The sequence below is a fragment of the Megalobrama amblycephala genome, linkage group LG17 (assembly GCF_018812025.1).
Source record: "Megalobrama amblycephala isolate DHTTF-2021 linkage group LG17, ASM1881202v1, whole genome shotgun sequence".
Taxonomy (NCBI): domain Eukaryota; kingdom Metazoa; phylum Chordata; class Actinopteri; order Cypriniformes; family Xenocyprididae; genus Megalobrama; species Megalobrama amblycephala.
The window spans coordinates 42,412,544-42,428,155 of NC_063060.1; the positions used below are offsets into that span (position 1 = coordinate 42,412,544).

General features: G+C 36.8%; 1 protein-coding gene across 4 annotated transcripts in view; it reads left to right on the top strand.

Moving 5' to 3' along the window:
- The window catches only part of carmil3 (capping protein regulator and myosin 1 linker 3), an 87,582-nt gene extending 77,511 nt beyond the window's left edge, over positions 1-10,071 (top strand). For 3 of the 4 annotated variants that reach the window (XM_048162812.1, XM_048162814.1, XM_048162815.1), the window contains 7 exons: positions 595-793; positions 4,457-4,736; positions 5,170-5,291; positions 5,396-5,537; positions 8,796-8,870; positions 9,029-9,136; positions 9,406-10,071. In XM_048162812.1, coding sequence (XP_048018769.1) covers positions 595-793; positions 4,457-4,736; positions 5,170-5,291; positions 5,396-5,537; positions 8,796-8,870; positions 9,029-9,136; positions 9,406-9,446 — 967 coding nt within the window. In that variant the 3' untranslated portion in view covers positions 9,447-10,071. The remainder of the gene's footprint in view (positions 1-594; positions 794-4,456; positions 4,737-5,169; positions 5,292-5,395; positions 5,538-8,795; positions 8,871-9,028; positions 9,137-9,405) is intronic. The other variant, XM_048162816.1, reaches the window with a different exon arrangement.
- The last annotated feature ends 5,541 nt before the right edge of the window (positions 10,072-15,612 follow it).

Sequence of the window (15,612 nt, forward strand, 5' to 3'; positions counted from 1 at the left end):
ACATTGATAACTGGTACATTATTTTGGCTGCACAGCAGCTCTTTAAGAATAGTGTCAATGCAGGCAGATCAAAGCACTGTTGAATGTCAAATGTCAAGTGTCCCCAACTAAGCAAGCCAAAGGCGACAGCGACAAGGAACCCAAACTCCAACAGGTGACATCAGGTGGCAAATAGGTGTTAAAATGGAGAAAAAACCTTGGGAGAAACCAGGCTTAGTCGGGGGGCCAGTTCTCCTCTGGCGAACAGTGCTTTGTTACGATTCAGGTTGCTATCATAAGTCCGATAGGATCGCAACAATCAAAGTATTTATTTCAGTTCCATCCAGTTGAGGATCGTATTCATCACGCCGGTATGGACGGTTTTTGAGGAGCTGTGCCACTGTAACATCATAAATGTTTTTACTGTCACTTTTGATTAATTTAATTATGCCCTTGCTGAATACATGTATTAATTATTAAAAAAAAGCCATCTTACTGAAACCCAAACTTTTGAACGGTAGTTGTAAATATATTAATAAGTTATAAAGTTGCTGTATTGCATGAATAAATCAGGCAACACAAGTCAAACTCTTCTTTTATCTTTGGCTCTTTCAGTGTTGCCACTGAGAATGTGTACTCCTTGATTCAACACCCAAAGGATCGTGGGAGGTTAGACCCAGGCCCTGAAGGCACCAATGGGAGGTTGGTAGGGCCGGGCGTTCAGAGGACCCCTCAGCTGTCAGGACGGCACGTTCAGGGTATACCCCTACCAGGAATGATGGGAATTAGCCCCTCCTGCTTCTCACAGAGACAGGTAATTCAACACATTACTTCATTTAAATTCCTGCTCAGTTCTTGAAACTGAGTTGAATTTGAGTTTAACTCTCTGGAGTCCGGAAACGCAGCCCTGAGGATTTCAAATAAAATTAAAATACATTTATATTATTCCTTTGACTATTTCCAGAAATGTTAATTATTATATTAATAATCAATATTTGAAATGCCTCCTATAGTGTGCATTTAAAGGATTAGTTCACTTTCAAATTAAAGTTTTCCTGATAATTTACTCACCCCCATGTCATCCAAGATGTTCATGTCTTTCTTTCTTCAGTCGAAAAGAAATGAAGGTTTTTGATGAAATCATTCCAGGATTTTTCTCCTTATAGTGGACTTCACTGGCCTCCAGACGATTGAAGGTCAAAATTACAGTTTCAGTGCAGCTTCAAAGGACTTTAAACGATACCAGACGAGGAATAAGGGTCTTATCTAGCGTAACGATCGGTCATTTTCGAAAAAAAATTTAAATGTATATGCTTTATATAAACAAATGATTGCCTTGCACGTGCTTCTGCCAAAACCACACTTTCGTATTCTTCAAAAAAACTTACGCTGTATGTCCTACACCTTCCTTATTCTACTTACGGAACGAACGCGGCGCCAGTTCTGTTTTTTCTGTAAGTTGAATAGGGAAGGCGTAGGACATACAGCGGAAGCTTTTTAAAGAATACAGAAAGCGGAAGCATGTGCAAGGCGATAATATGTGTTTATAAAGCATATACAGTTGGTTTTTTTTTTTTAAACAAGCGATCGTTTCTCTAGATAAGACCCTTATTCCTCGTCTGGTATTGTTTAAAGCTCTTTGAAGCTGCACTGAAACTGACATTTTGACCTTCAACCTGGAGGCCATTGAAGTCCACTATAAGGAGAATAATCCTGGAATATTTTCATCAAAAACCTTAATTTCTTTTCGACTGAAGAAAGAAAGACATGAACATCTTGGATGACATGGGGGTGAGTAAATTATGAGGGCTGGGTTTCTCGATAATGTTGTCTCTTAGTGCGCTACGAAGACTCTAAAGGTAGACCTTAACTGAAGATGTACCGTTTCTAGGCGTGTTCCCCAAACTATACCTTAGGAGTATATACCTTAGTAAGGTATATACCTTATACCTTCCAAAGTGCGACATTACCAGGTGCTGTCCATGGCGGCGGTGCTGAATTGGTTGATATCGATGGCTTGAGAATCAATAATTCACTCTATACAGGGGCTGCTTCACTGCATTATGTGAGAAATCAGTGTTGTTTATAAAAAGAAGCACTTCAGAAGTAGCAATTGCATTTATCAGGACTCATGTCATGGGATGTTATAAAAGTAATCCAAATTGCAAACTAAATCTATATTGGAATTTATCTATATTCTGGGGGCGCAGAGCCCCCATCAGCGTGAGTTTAAGGCGACCGTTATTTAGAACAAAGTTTTAATTCCTTGGAGACGCGTCATGCAGCTGACAGAAAGGTATAGCGTGTATATTGTTTTTTTTCCGTTGTTGTTTTTTTTTAAATATTCACAAACTTGTTAACTATATCATGAATTTTATGATATATTCCGATTGTAAAATATGTGGAAGTGAATGTGTTTTGTCGCGCGATGAGTTTGCATGGCAGTTAGAGCTGTCGGATATTCGAAATCTTCCCTGAAATACATAAAAGTATGTGGCCGGTGAACTGGGAGAGTAAACTTTATTGTTTCTTAAACAATGTGTATCTGATATGAATAAAACACTTCGTCAAATTATAATTGAAAGGGTTATTGTTGCAGCTTCCGCAGACATCAGTGTAATTTGAATTTAACAAACTATAAATGTCTTTTTTTATGCAGTAGCCTACTTAATTCAACTGTGTATTTAAACGTCTGAAACCTAAAATAAAGCGCGATGAGGTTAAAAACAGCGAATAGTTGTGATAACGTTGCATGACAAGCGCAGAGCGTGCGTCTGTCTCTGGTTCAGTGCCAAAGCACATTTGAATTTAGCAGTGAATTTTTTGCATTTTATTCTTTGCCATAATCCTAATCGAACACTGGGTGTATTGCATCTTCAGAATTATATTCGTATTGACTGTCAACAGTGATAAGGTATGGCTAAGAGTGCTCCAGACCAACCTTACGAAAGTATGGCTTACAGAAGGTACACTTAACTAAGAACGTTTCGGGAAACACGTATTAACGTTAAGGTACAGCTTAAGGTATAATTTAAGAATGACGTAGAGTTAAGAAGGTTTCGGGAAACCCAGCCCAGGACAATTTTATTTGAAAGTGAACTAATCCTTTAATGCCATCAATGTGTATTTAATTTATACACAATATATTTTATTATAATTTATTATTATTATTATTATTATTATTAATTGGTTTAATTTAAAAAACTAAATTTTTTTTAAAAAGTCCCCCTGTAGTCAATAATAGTATCCTTGATCACCAAAAATTACATATTTAAACGTTTTTTCCTGTGAAAAAAAATGTCTTCATGCCTTAAAACAGCCATTGTTTTCTAACTCGACACCCTTGCTCCATTTAGTATACACGGAACCATGAATATGCAAATTAGCTCCGCCTCCACTCAATCGCACAGCTCAGAGATCCACTCGGTCAACTTTACTGTAGTAAACGCTACATGATGGCAAGTGGAAATACTGGTTTAATTCATATATGTTTGAACCAGAAACTGATTCAGAAGAAGAAGAGGAAGAGTGAATTATACAGACTCGTCTACAAGTCCACGTATCAGAATGATAATACATTGTATGTATCACTCTTTACGGCATCAGACACATAACGGTAATTAACATGATTAGCCTTTTACTTGACTATGTTATCAAACGGCTAATAATGTGTTGCTAATGTTACACAAACCGTGTTCCCATTCCTCATCTCAGTCTGTTCTAAAAATCAGCATCCTTAGAAACGCTTTGAACAACTCAGAACGTCAGTGGACGTTACCCTCAGGCATATAATTCACTGTAATATACATCATACACATAATTCACCTGCTTCATTTCTAAATATACCCAATTTTTCATATCAACAGAAAAATATACCGGGATAACCTGGCTTCACAGCACAGTTAATGATATGCTAAAGCCTGCCCACATGTTGACGTGATTGGTTACAACTTACAACATGTTTGTGATGTAGAAAATTGCGTTTTTAAGACTTTAATGTCTTTAGTTCACTGCAGTTTTAAGTAGAAAATACTCAGCAATGATGAGTATTTAATGAATTTGTACATGATTTGCCTTAAAGCATATTAAAAACACCACATAGACATATAAACAACATTAAAAACTTGATTTTCACCACAGGGGGACTTTATCTGAAAAGAAAGAGAGTGTGTGTGTGTTTATTGCTCTGGGGATTGTTTTGACTATATTGAATTTCATACAAATAAATCTATTTGTGGTGAGCGGGAATGGGAAGAATCTCAGGTAATGAGGTAATAATATAAATGAACGATGACCCTGCTACATGAACCTCCTGATATTCATTCACAAAATAGCTGTTGTGATGCAGGTAGTGTTGAGCACAAACACACTGAAAGGAAATTGTTTTCATTAGTTAGTTAGTAACTTAATATGAATTTTATGAGCATAATGACGTTTACCACAGTCTCTCACACTCTTGTCTTTCTGTTTCCTGCAGTCGCCTGATTACAGTGAGGTGTTCGGCTCATCTGAAGAGATTGGATACGGAGAGCATGAGATGGACCGACATTCAGACATTGTTGCTAAAGGGCACACGCCATCTATAGACAGACAGACAGAAACAGGAAGACAGGAATCACAGTCGGACAGCCAGAAAAAGACAGACAATATAATGGACCCTCAGCTGCTGGAAACCAGAAAAAGACCCGAGCCACCGCCTCAGAGCACCAAGCCGAGCCTGGCGAAGACGCGCCAGCGCCATCTGGAGGAGAGCTCTGGTACTGCAGATTTTGTCATTATTTGAATCGTTCATTCATGTTAACTAGGGCTGCATTTAAGTTCAATTTTTAATGCCCTTCCCTTGCTAACTTTCCTCCGTCTCGTTCACACGGATGTACGTCATTGCTTACACTGCACTAGTGCCCTCTACAAAATAGCTTTGTCTCTGAGGCATGGTACAAACATGTTATACTCACAGTAAATCAAGAAAACGAGATTCAAACAATAAGATGTTGAGCTATATAACAATGATTACTTTTAAAGTATCCAAACTGTGGCTCATCTGTCTAATAAAACATAATATATTAAAGCAACTTCCATGGTTTCTGGATATTTTAATCTGAAAATCTTACATATTGAGCCTTTAATAAGCACATTACACTATATATCTCAATCGTATGAGCAGTCACGGTCATTATTTCCTGTCCCTAGATAAATCTACTGAAGATTCTGGAGAACTGAGGGAGAAGGATGAGGAAAAAGAGGACAGGAGATGTGGAGAAGACCAAAAAGACCAAAAACCAGAAGGACAGACTCCACCAATCCCTGAAAAGGTAGTATCGTGAAATGTCTTTGACTCATAATGTCAGTGATTGTAGAGTGGGAGTGTGTTTTTCTGTATCATTACAACAGCTTTTGATTATGTCATTCCTTTCAGCCATGTTATTATTCACCTCACACGTCTCCCATTGGCTCCTCACCACATGACGTGACCAATGAGAATCAGCCACCACCTGCTCCGCCCACCTCTACTAAGCCTGTGTTTCATTCTGCTTCAGTAGATTCTGCTTTACTTCAAGGTAATTCAGAGACAACAACTGCATTTAAACGCCATGCTGGTAGTTGCATTTAACTTTCCATAAACTAAAGTTACATTTAGATCATAAGCAAAGGATTAGTTCACCCAAAAATGAAAATTATTCCATGATTTACTCAACCTCAAGCCATCCTAGGTGTATATGACTTTCTTCTTTCAGATGAACACAATCAGAGATATTTAAAAAATATATTGGATCTTCCAAGCTTTATAATGGGAGTGAACAGGGGCATGAGTTTGAAGCACAAAAAAGTGCATTTATCATCATAAAATGAATCCATCCAGAGGGTTAATAAAGGCCTTCTGAAGTGAAGCAATGGGTTTTTAAGAAAAATATCCATATTTAAAACTTTATAAACTATAATAACTAGCTGCTGGCAGATGACTTGTGCCACAAGAGTAATCACTGAAGTGATGTATGGCACAGGAGTATCATAAGCTTAGACGCCTCTCGCAGTTCAAACAAATACGGCTATGCAACAAACTCAAGCTCCTCTTCTCTTATATTGAAATCCTCTGATAATTCTCTTTAAAAAATGACCGGTGTTTTGTTTTGCTCTATCCTCTGTACTTTAGCGTTCTTCAATACATCATGCGTCGGGTCAGAGGTCACTCTTCCACCACAAATCGATGCGTACGGCGTCTGTTGTAAGCCAGTTATTATAGTGTATAAAGTTTTAAATATGGATATTTTTCTTACAAAAACCCATTGCTTCACTTCAGAAGGCCTTTATTAACCCCTTGGAGTCGTATGGATTACTTTTATGATGGATGGATACATTTTTTGGGGGCTTCAAAATCTCACCCCCAATTCACTCCCATTATAAAGCTTGGAAGAGCCAGAATATTTTTTAATATAACTCCAATTGTGTTCGTCTGAAAGAAGATAGTCATATACACCTAGGATGGATGGGGGGGGGGGTGTAAATCATGGGATCATTTTAATTTTTGGGTGAACTAATCCTTTAATATGATGATCTCTTGCGAGAGACTTCTTTCCTCAAATGTAACGATATATATTTTCTTGTATACATTTATACATTTAAACTTTGTGAAAAAATTAAATGTGAAATTATAAAGACTTGTTATTATTATAATTCACTTTCACTTTGTTATTGCATAACTCCGCAAAAATAATTTTATATATAGTATTAATATTAGGCCTATTATATATATATTTTTGGAAAAAAAAATATTTTATTAAGTTAAAGGATTAGTTCACTTTCAAATTAAAATTTCCTGATAATTTACTCACCCCCATGTCATCCAAGATGTTCATGTCTTTCTTTCTTCAGTCGAAAAGAAATTTTTGATGAAAACATTCCAGGATTATTCTCCTTATAGTGGACTTCAATGGAGCCCAAACGGTTGAAGGTCAAAATTACAGTTTCAGTGCAGCTTCAAAGAGCTTTAAACGATACCAGACGAGGAATAAGAGTCTTATCTAGAGAAATGATCGGTCTTTTTTTTAAGTTTTTAAGGTGCCCTAGATTCAAAAATTGAATTTACCTTGGCATAGTTAAATAACAAGAGTTCAGTACATGGAAAAGACATACAGTGAGTCTCAAACACCATTGTTTCCTCCTTATTATATAAATCTCATTTGTTTAAAAGACCTCCGAAGAACAGGCGAATCTCAACATAACACCGACTGTTACGTAACAGTCAGGGTGTACGCCCCCAATATTTGCATATGCCAGCCCATGTTCCCAACATTATGAAAGGCATTAGACAAGGGCAGAACGTCTGGATGTGCACAGCTGAATCATCAGACTAGGTAAGCAAGCAAGAACAATAGCAAAAAATGGAAGATGGAGCGATAATAACTGACATGATCCATGATATCATGATATTTTTAGTGATATTTATAAATTGTCTTTCTAAATGTTTCGTTAGCATGTTGCTAATGTACTGATAAATGTGGTTAAAGTTACCATCGTTTCTTACTGTATTCACGGAGACAAGACTGTCGCTATTTTCATTATTAAACACTTGCAGTCTGTATAATTCATAAACACAACTTCATTCTTTATAAATCTCTCCAACAGTGTAGCATTAGCCGTTAGCCACAGAGCACAGCCTCAAATTAATTCAGAATCAATGTAAACATCAAAATTAACACTGTACTTACGCGATTAGACATGCTGCATGACGAACACTTTGTAAAGATCCATTTTGAGGGTTATATTAGCTGTTTGAACTTTTTTTATGTTGTTTAAGGCAAGCGCGAGCTCTTGGGGCGTGGAGCACCAGATTTAAAGGGCCACACACCCTGAATCGGCTCATTTCTAATTATGCCCCAAAATAGGCAGTTAAAAAAATGAATTAAAAAAAATCTATGGGGTATTTTGAGCTGAAACTTCACAGATACATTCAGGGGACACCTTAGACTTATATTACATCTTTTAAAAAAAGTTCTAGGGCACCTTTAACAATAAATGCTCATCTTGATCTAGCTCTCTTCTTCTTCTCTATTTGAATTCCAGCAGTGTAGACGCTGCTAAGTGTATTACTGCCCTCCTCAGGTCAAAGTTTGAACTAAACTGTCATATACAATATGCTAGTGCAAGTACATAACAATTAGTTCAAACTTTGACCTGTGGAGGGCAGTAATACACTTAGCAGTGTCTACAATGCTGGAATTCTAATAGAGAAGAAGAAGAGAGCTAGTTCAAGACGAGCGTTTATGGTTAAAACGTATGTCATTTTAAATTATTTTTTAAGAAAATGAGCGATGGTTTCTCTAGATAAGACTCTTATTCCTCGTCTGGTATCGTTTAAAGCCCTTTGAAGCTGCACTGAAACTGTAATTTGGACCTTCAACCGTCTGGACTCCATTGAAGTCCACTATAAGGAGAATAATCCTGGAATGATTTCATCAAAAACCTTCATTTCTTTTCGACTGAAGAAAGAAAGACATGAACATCTTGGATGACATGGGGGTGAGTAAATTATCAAGAAATTTTAATTTGAAAGTGAACTAATCCTTTAACAGTGTATCCGAGATTAACACTGTAAACCAGAGTTTAGAAAGCAGAATGAAACAGTAATATCAACTTTGATGAATGTGAATGTAAAAAAGAATATCTGAAATGCATAGTTTATATTAGTGTATTAATTTTAAATAAATTTTAAAGGACTTTCACAACTCTAAAAACAGATTTTGTAAAATAATTTATTTGTGGCTTCCCAGTTTAAAACCCCCTGATGAAGAGAATGTACGATGTTTGTTTTTGGTCAGGTGATGAAGTCAAAAGCAGCCCTGGAGGTCCCATGAAACCCCATCGAAACAGGAAAGCCAACTCATGTGACACAGGTACACACTTCGAATCCCTGCTTTTGAGCATGTGACGAGGGTCTGCGTCCATCATCTACCGCTCTAGCATGCTTTCACATATCAACTCGGCATCATCCCGATCCTCACATAGCGCCTATCCCTCCCTCTGTGTGTGTCCCCTGTATTCACCCCCTTAGGAATGGAGCAGGACACCCGCTGTGATCTGGAGAGATCCTCAGATCGCAAACCCCCTGTGAAAAAACCCAGACTCCCTCCGAAACGAAATAAATCTTTGGATTTCCCCGGTACTGTGTTGTTTTGTGTGTGTGTGTGCACTTCTTGGAAGCAGATTTATTGGCTAGTCTGACTGGAAACTGCTCCAGTAATTAGAGGAAATCTTTCCTGTTACATGTGAACGTACCATGAGCGTGCGAGTGTGCACCTGTCCGTGTTTGTGTGTCCACAGACAGATGGCTCTGAGCTGACCTTTAGCAAAGCCAGATTAGTAAACAGGTAACGTAAGTAGGCCATCATTCACTGCTCTCTCTCTCTCTCTCTCTGTTTATCTCTGCAGGTCATCAGAGTTCGGAGCCGAGCAACGCCGAAGCATCATGACAACCATTTGAGCCAAAGCTCTGTGAAAACAGAGGGTCATTGTGATGCTGAGAGGAGAGAGAGAGGGAGAGATATGAATTTGCACCTTGATGAAGACTCTCTCAGACAATTTCATAGTCATTTTACACACGCATATTCTTGCTTACTCGAGTGAATTGTTTTGCTTCCGCTCCCGCTTTTACGTAACCATCATTCTTAACCTTCTGCACTTAACCACGATTCCTTTATTTCTCTCTCTCTCCGTCTCTCTCCCTCTGAGTCTGCTGACAATCTTTGACATAAAGGAACATTTTTATCTATTTATCTTTAAAAGCATAGAATGATATTTTGTAAAGTATAATATATAAACAGAACCAATATTTGCACTAATCATCGCTTGAATTCTCGTTCGGTTCGGTGGATGTACCTCCCCTTCATGTCCGACATTACCCGTGTGAAGTTTTGTAGTGTGCGACTAACTTACTCTTATTTTCCGTCTCCTCGATCAATATCATAGCAGAATTACTGTTGTCTTAATCAGGCATTGTTTATGCAACTGGATAAATGTTTAAAAATTTGCCGGCCCTAAATGAACTTTATTTTCTACTAAATGTGATTGAATGAATGAATAAAAATCTGAATATTACTGAATGTGTTGTCGTTCTTTTTACTGTAGACAGTGACTAGCCTTTCCCAGACAGATAATAACACTGACAAATGACCATATAGTTACGTAAGATACTATCATGGTACATAGATGTCCAAAAACATGGTATAAACAGGGTAACGTATGAAAACTGCCATGGTAATACCACTGGATTTACATGAACTTCAAAGAATATTATGATAATACCGTGGTATATGTATTCAAAACCTCATTTTAACACTATAGTAATGATGGTAGTGTTATATACACTACTGTTCAAACGTTTGAGGTCAATAAGGTTTTTTATTGATGTTTTTGAAAAAGGTCTCACACTCACCAAGGCTGCATTTATATGAACACAAACAGCAATTATGGGTCAAAGATGAAAAAGGGTTTTCAAACATCAAAACAAGAAGTGTATTACAGCTTTGAACTGTTGTTTTTCAGAATGGGTCCTGTTTAATTATTTTTTTTTTTTTTCCTGAGCAAAAATATCATACATTTTCACCATGATTTACAGAAGACGCCCACTAAAATGTCATTCAGTGTAACAATCTTGTCAGGGATATTTACAACAAATATTTATTTGTGCCATAATAAAGACTAATTTTACATTTTTAACCTTTGTCACTATCCTAGGTTTTGCCCATTTGGCAGCAAGAATTTTTTTCTCATTTAAAATGCAATAAAATTTAGTATTTTCACTTATTCTTTTATATATTTTAAGACGTACAGGTCACAATAAGTACATCAGTTTTTACATAAATATAAGCGTTACACTGAATGACAATGGAACATTTTGACATTGCATTCTCCTAAAACTTATTTGAAACTTTAAAAGTAGACGTTTTACTTGCATTTAATGTGCTATATATAAAATCACTTTTGTAAATTTCTATTGATGCAAAATTCTAAATGTCTTTGACCCTTATATCTATTATATTTATTTTATATTATTATAATTTAAAATAACAGTTTGCTATACAGTTAATATATGTTAAAATGTAATTTATTCCTGTGATCAAAGCTGAATTTTCAGCCAGTTTTCAGTGTGACGATGCTTCAGAAATCATGCTGATTTGATGATTTGATTTGAAGATTTTTTTTCCAGGATGAATAGAAAGTTCAAACGAACATTTATTTGAAATTGCAATATTTTGTAAAAATTTTAAAGACTTTACTGTCACTTTTTAACATTTTTAAGCATGCTTGCTGAATAAAAGCATTAATTTCTTTCAAAAACAATTCTTACCACATGGTGCTCCAAAGAAAAGCATGGTATTACTGTGGTGCAAAAAAAAAAAAAAAAAAAAAAAAAAACAGGGTTTAACCACAGTATGTGTCCAAAAACATGGTATTAAGGTAGTAACATTTCACATGGTAATGTAAATTTTAGTACAAATTTGAAATGCAATCAATTAAAATAATCAAGGACAGACTGTCATTGCCTTGTCAGTAAAGTGAAAAATATTAACAGTATATGGATCAGTTACTAGCAGTTGAACGGTTTATTGTTTGCCATTTCAAAGCCGATTTCAGTCAAGTAAAGGTTTAAAGTGGATACCAGATGCCACTTCTCATGACTTGTCTCTTATTGCCTGTTGAAGACACAGGAGGGCAGTAGAGGCCCAAAGCCAAGCAAACATCTCCACGCTGTGGAAGAGCAATTTTCAAACAGAGATTAAAGAATTTATTGCCTGTGACTGCTGCTTAAATGTCTGTGAAAAGCTGTCTCTAAAGAGAATTATCTATTTATTGCATTTTATCACTTCATGAGGCTTTTTATTCCACTAAATTACCTCTTTGGAGCTAAATTTAAAGTTTGAAATCACTATCAGTAACAATTATGAGAAGGTATGAATATTTTCGACTCTCTGGAATACGTGATTCTGATTATTCAGTTGTTGCATTATCAAATATTTTAGCATAATGAGCTCTAAACTGTATATTTGATTGTTCTCCAGGTAACCATTCTCCTACAGTGTGCTTGTTTATATTTCTCTCTCTGTGGCGTCACATTATCAAATCATTTCAACTCAGGTGATTATTTCATGTGCATTTATTAATCTATTTGTTAAAAAGCTGTGTATTGAGAAGGTTAATGTACGACCGGTCAGTCATGATCTCGATCTTCAGGTTGATATTTCAAGATTTATTTGACTGATCCAAAAGAAAGTGACATTAGCAATGCAATAAAACTTTCAATCCACCTAAAGCAAACTTGATCTTCATGCTCAGGAGACTTACCGGAGTTCTTATATTTTACGTATAAACTTTCAGATGGAAAGTTCAGCTTAGGAAATCTAAGCATAGACTGAGAGTGAGATATACCGTTGAGATCTCTGAAAATCTACAAGCGCTACATGAGTTTTAAGGATCATTTTATTATGAAAAATAAAATCTGAGTAGCAGGAAATTGTGCAGAAATCTACATCTGCTGTCTAGGAGAAATCTAATTTGTGATTTTTTTTCTTAAAGGCAAGCACTGGGACTTGAAAAGCTTGGTTACACTTTTTTAATGGTCCACTTTAGACATTCTGCTAACAATAACTATGCAACTACATGTCAACTGAAACATGTATATGTTTTGTTTAGTGTCACTATGTTTAGTTTTCCATTTTGTTCAGTATGTTTTTGTTTGCCTGTGTTCCCTTTTATTTTAAGTTGACAGGAGCTGTGTTCGAAATAGTCCCTTACACCCTCATTCAGTATTCCCTACATTATTCCACTGTAGTTCACTGGAGGGAATGAAAATGAGTGTGTGAATTCGGACATTGAGTGCGCTGGAAGGGCTGCAGCTTTTGCATAATTTAGCATAGTGCTTGCTGTTTCATAATAATTTGAAAGCTCCTAATGAAAAGATTATAACTCTCTCATGGAAACTATAATCCTTAATTAAACGATTTAATAATCAATTAAAAAGAATTTATTCCTGTATGATATTACGCTGTACCCACATTGGACCAGTGGTTTGGAAAATGGATGGATGGATGAATCAGCTGTGGGCGCCATCTTCTGGTCAGATGCAGGAATTCATTCAACATGACCCACACATTGCATTATGGGTATTCTCTAGCTGATGAGTGTACATCGGTTGTACAGTTGTTATTGCGGTGCATTATGGGATTGAATGAGTGCACTTGATAACGTCCACTATGGTTTCAGACACCACTACAAATGGCTGTCCCCTCAAATAATGCCCTATTTAAGGGTATAGGGAGCAATTTCGGACACAGCTCTAGTTTCCTAAGCTGCATCCCAATTCAGAGGCTGCATCCTTTGAAGCCCGCATTCGAAGACCGATTACGTCACAGCGGCGTAATGAAGGCTGTCACAATTCGAAGGGTCCTTCAGATGCCGCCTCCAAAAGAGTCCTTCATTTTCTGTGCAGTGAAGGATACAACAGCCAGATCCTTCATGGCCTTGCCTATCCCAGAATTCATTACACGCCAGTGTATTTTTTGGAGAAAAACTGCAGAATTACATGCACTTTTTAACATAAGTATTGGGTTTCAACTTACTTAAATATCTAATGATATAAAAATAAAATAAACTTTAAAGCTGTTCAAATGTTGATTTATATCTTACTAAGATCCGATTATACATAGTTACTTTTTATTATACACAGAAATAGACCATGGTGAACATATTTAGACAGTTTTGTGAACCCTGTTTTGTTTTCAGACAGTTCCAGTACAAATGTTACTGCCACTCGTCAACAGCAGCTGTCACAGTTGCTAGGCGACAAGAACAATCCTCCGTAGGCTAGAGCATCCCAATTAACAACGCTGGTTCTGACCTTCGTGGCCTTCGAAGGATGCGGCCTCTGAATTGGAACGCAGCTTTAGAGTGTGCCAGTTTGTTCCCTTACTGATTATATTCACCTGTTGTTCATTTAGTGCTCTAATTACCTCTGTATATTTAAGCACTTAGTTCTCCTCAGTGTTTTGTCTTGCGTTAATTTGGTATGTTTGGTTAGTGTTTATCATACTTGTTCGGGTATTCTCCTGCGTGTTATTTAGGATAAAAATGTATATAGAATTCTCCATCATCGTGTTTGCTGACCAGCAGTCTGTAACATCAACTAACTCTCACTAAAGTATTAGCAAAGTCCCTTTAAGACAAGTCATTTCACTCGGCGGCCATCTTTGAAACGCCTCTCGGGCATCCTGGGCATCATGCAATCTCTTTGAATGGGGAAACATCAAATTCTCCAAAACTGTTTGCCAACCTTACGATTAAATTTCATATTTGAAATCACCAATGAAATCTAAATCTCATAAATTTAGTTTCTAAACGCTCGAATCATGACAAAAAAAAAAAAACTATTTTTCAGGCTGGATCAAGCTAATGCGCATTTCTATAGAAACCAGTGATTCTAATGGCCGCTGAAGTGACACGATGACTTTACCAGTCGGAGATTGGCTCTTATTTAGAAGGCGGGACTTATTCCACCATATTGCGCGTTACACTTTCTCCCATTCAAAACAATATGAGTGACATGTCTTGTGTTATTCTATAGTCTTTGGTATTAGTAGACTGTTAGGTTAGGGAGAGTAGAATATTTTGACATGTAGTTGCACAGTTACTTATAGTCAGTATAATGTCTGTTGGGCAGCATCAAAATAAAGTGTGAGCAGATATTAAGCAGTCTGCTAATACAATGACTGCTAGTTGACATGTTGCAAAGTTACTTATGGTTACTATAGAAATGAAGTGTTACCAAAAGCTTTTTTATATGAGAAAAGAGAAAACAGAGGGAAAAAAAGAGAAAACAGAAAAGACTCTCAAGATTTTTTATGACTTAAACAACTCATTGTATTATGGGTAACACTTTAGAATACTGTAGAATAATTAGACAGGAACAAATGAGTAATGCAATATTAACACTCGAGTAACTAGTATTAACTAACAAGAAACTCTGATTAATGAATTGGTAAGTAATAGCGCTTAGTTGAATGTGGTTGTTCACTATTAGCTAATCAATAATTATAGTGAGTTTTCCAGCAATTTGTCCCAGGAACTTTTTTCCCCCAGACTTGTTGCTGTCTGCATTTCCATCGCAGTTTAAAGTACCGTGAGGATTAGTCCAGTGACCAAAGTCCCTTTAAGACAAGTCATTTCACTCGGCGGCCATCATTGAAATGCCTCTCGAACATCCTGGGCATCATGCAGCTCCTATCTCTTTGAATGGGGAAACAACAAATTCTCCAAAGCTGTTTGTCAAGCTTTCGATTAAATTTCATATTTGAAATCACCAATGAAATCTGACAACAACTGTCTCATAATTTTTCTCCCAAACGCTTGAATCATGCCAAAAAACATGTATTTTTTAGGCTGTATCAAGCTAATGCGCATGCGCAGACCTAAATGTGCGTCTCGCGCGTCTGACTGTTTCTATAGAAACCGGTGCTTCTAACGGCCGCTGCAGTGACGCGATGACTTTACCAGTCGGTGATTGGCTCTTATTTAGAAGGCGGGACTTATTCCGCTATATTGCGCGTTACACTTTTTCCCATTCAAAACAATACGAGTGACACA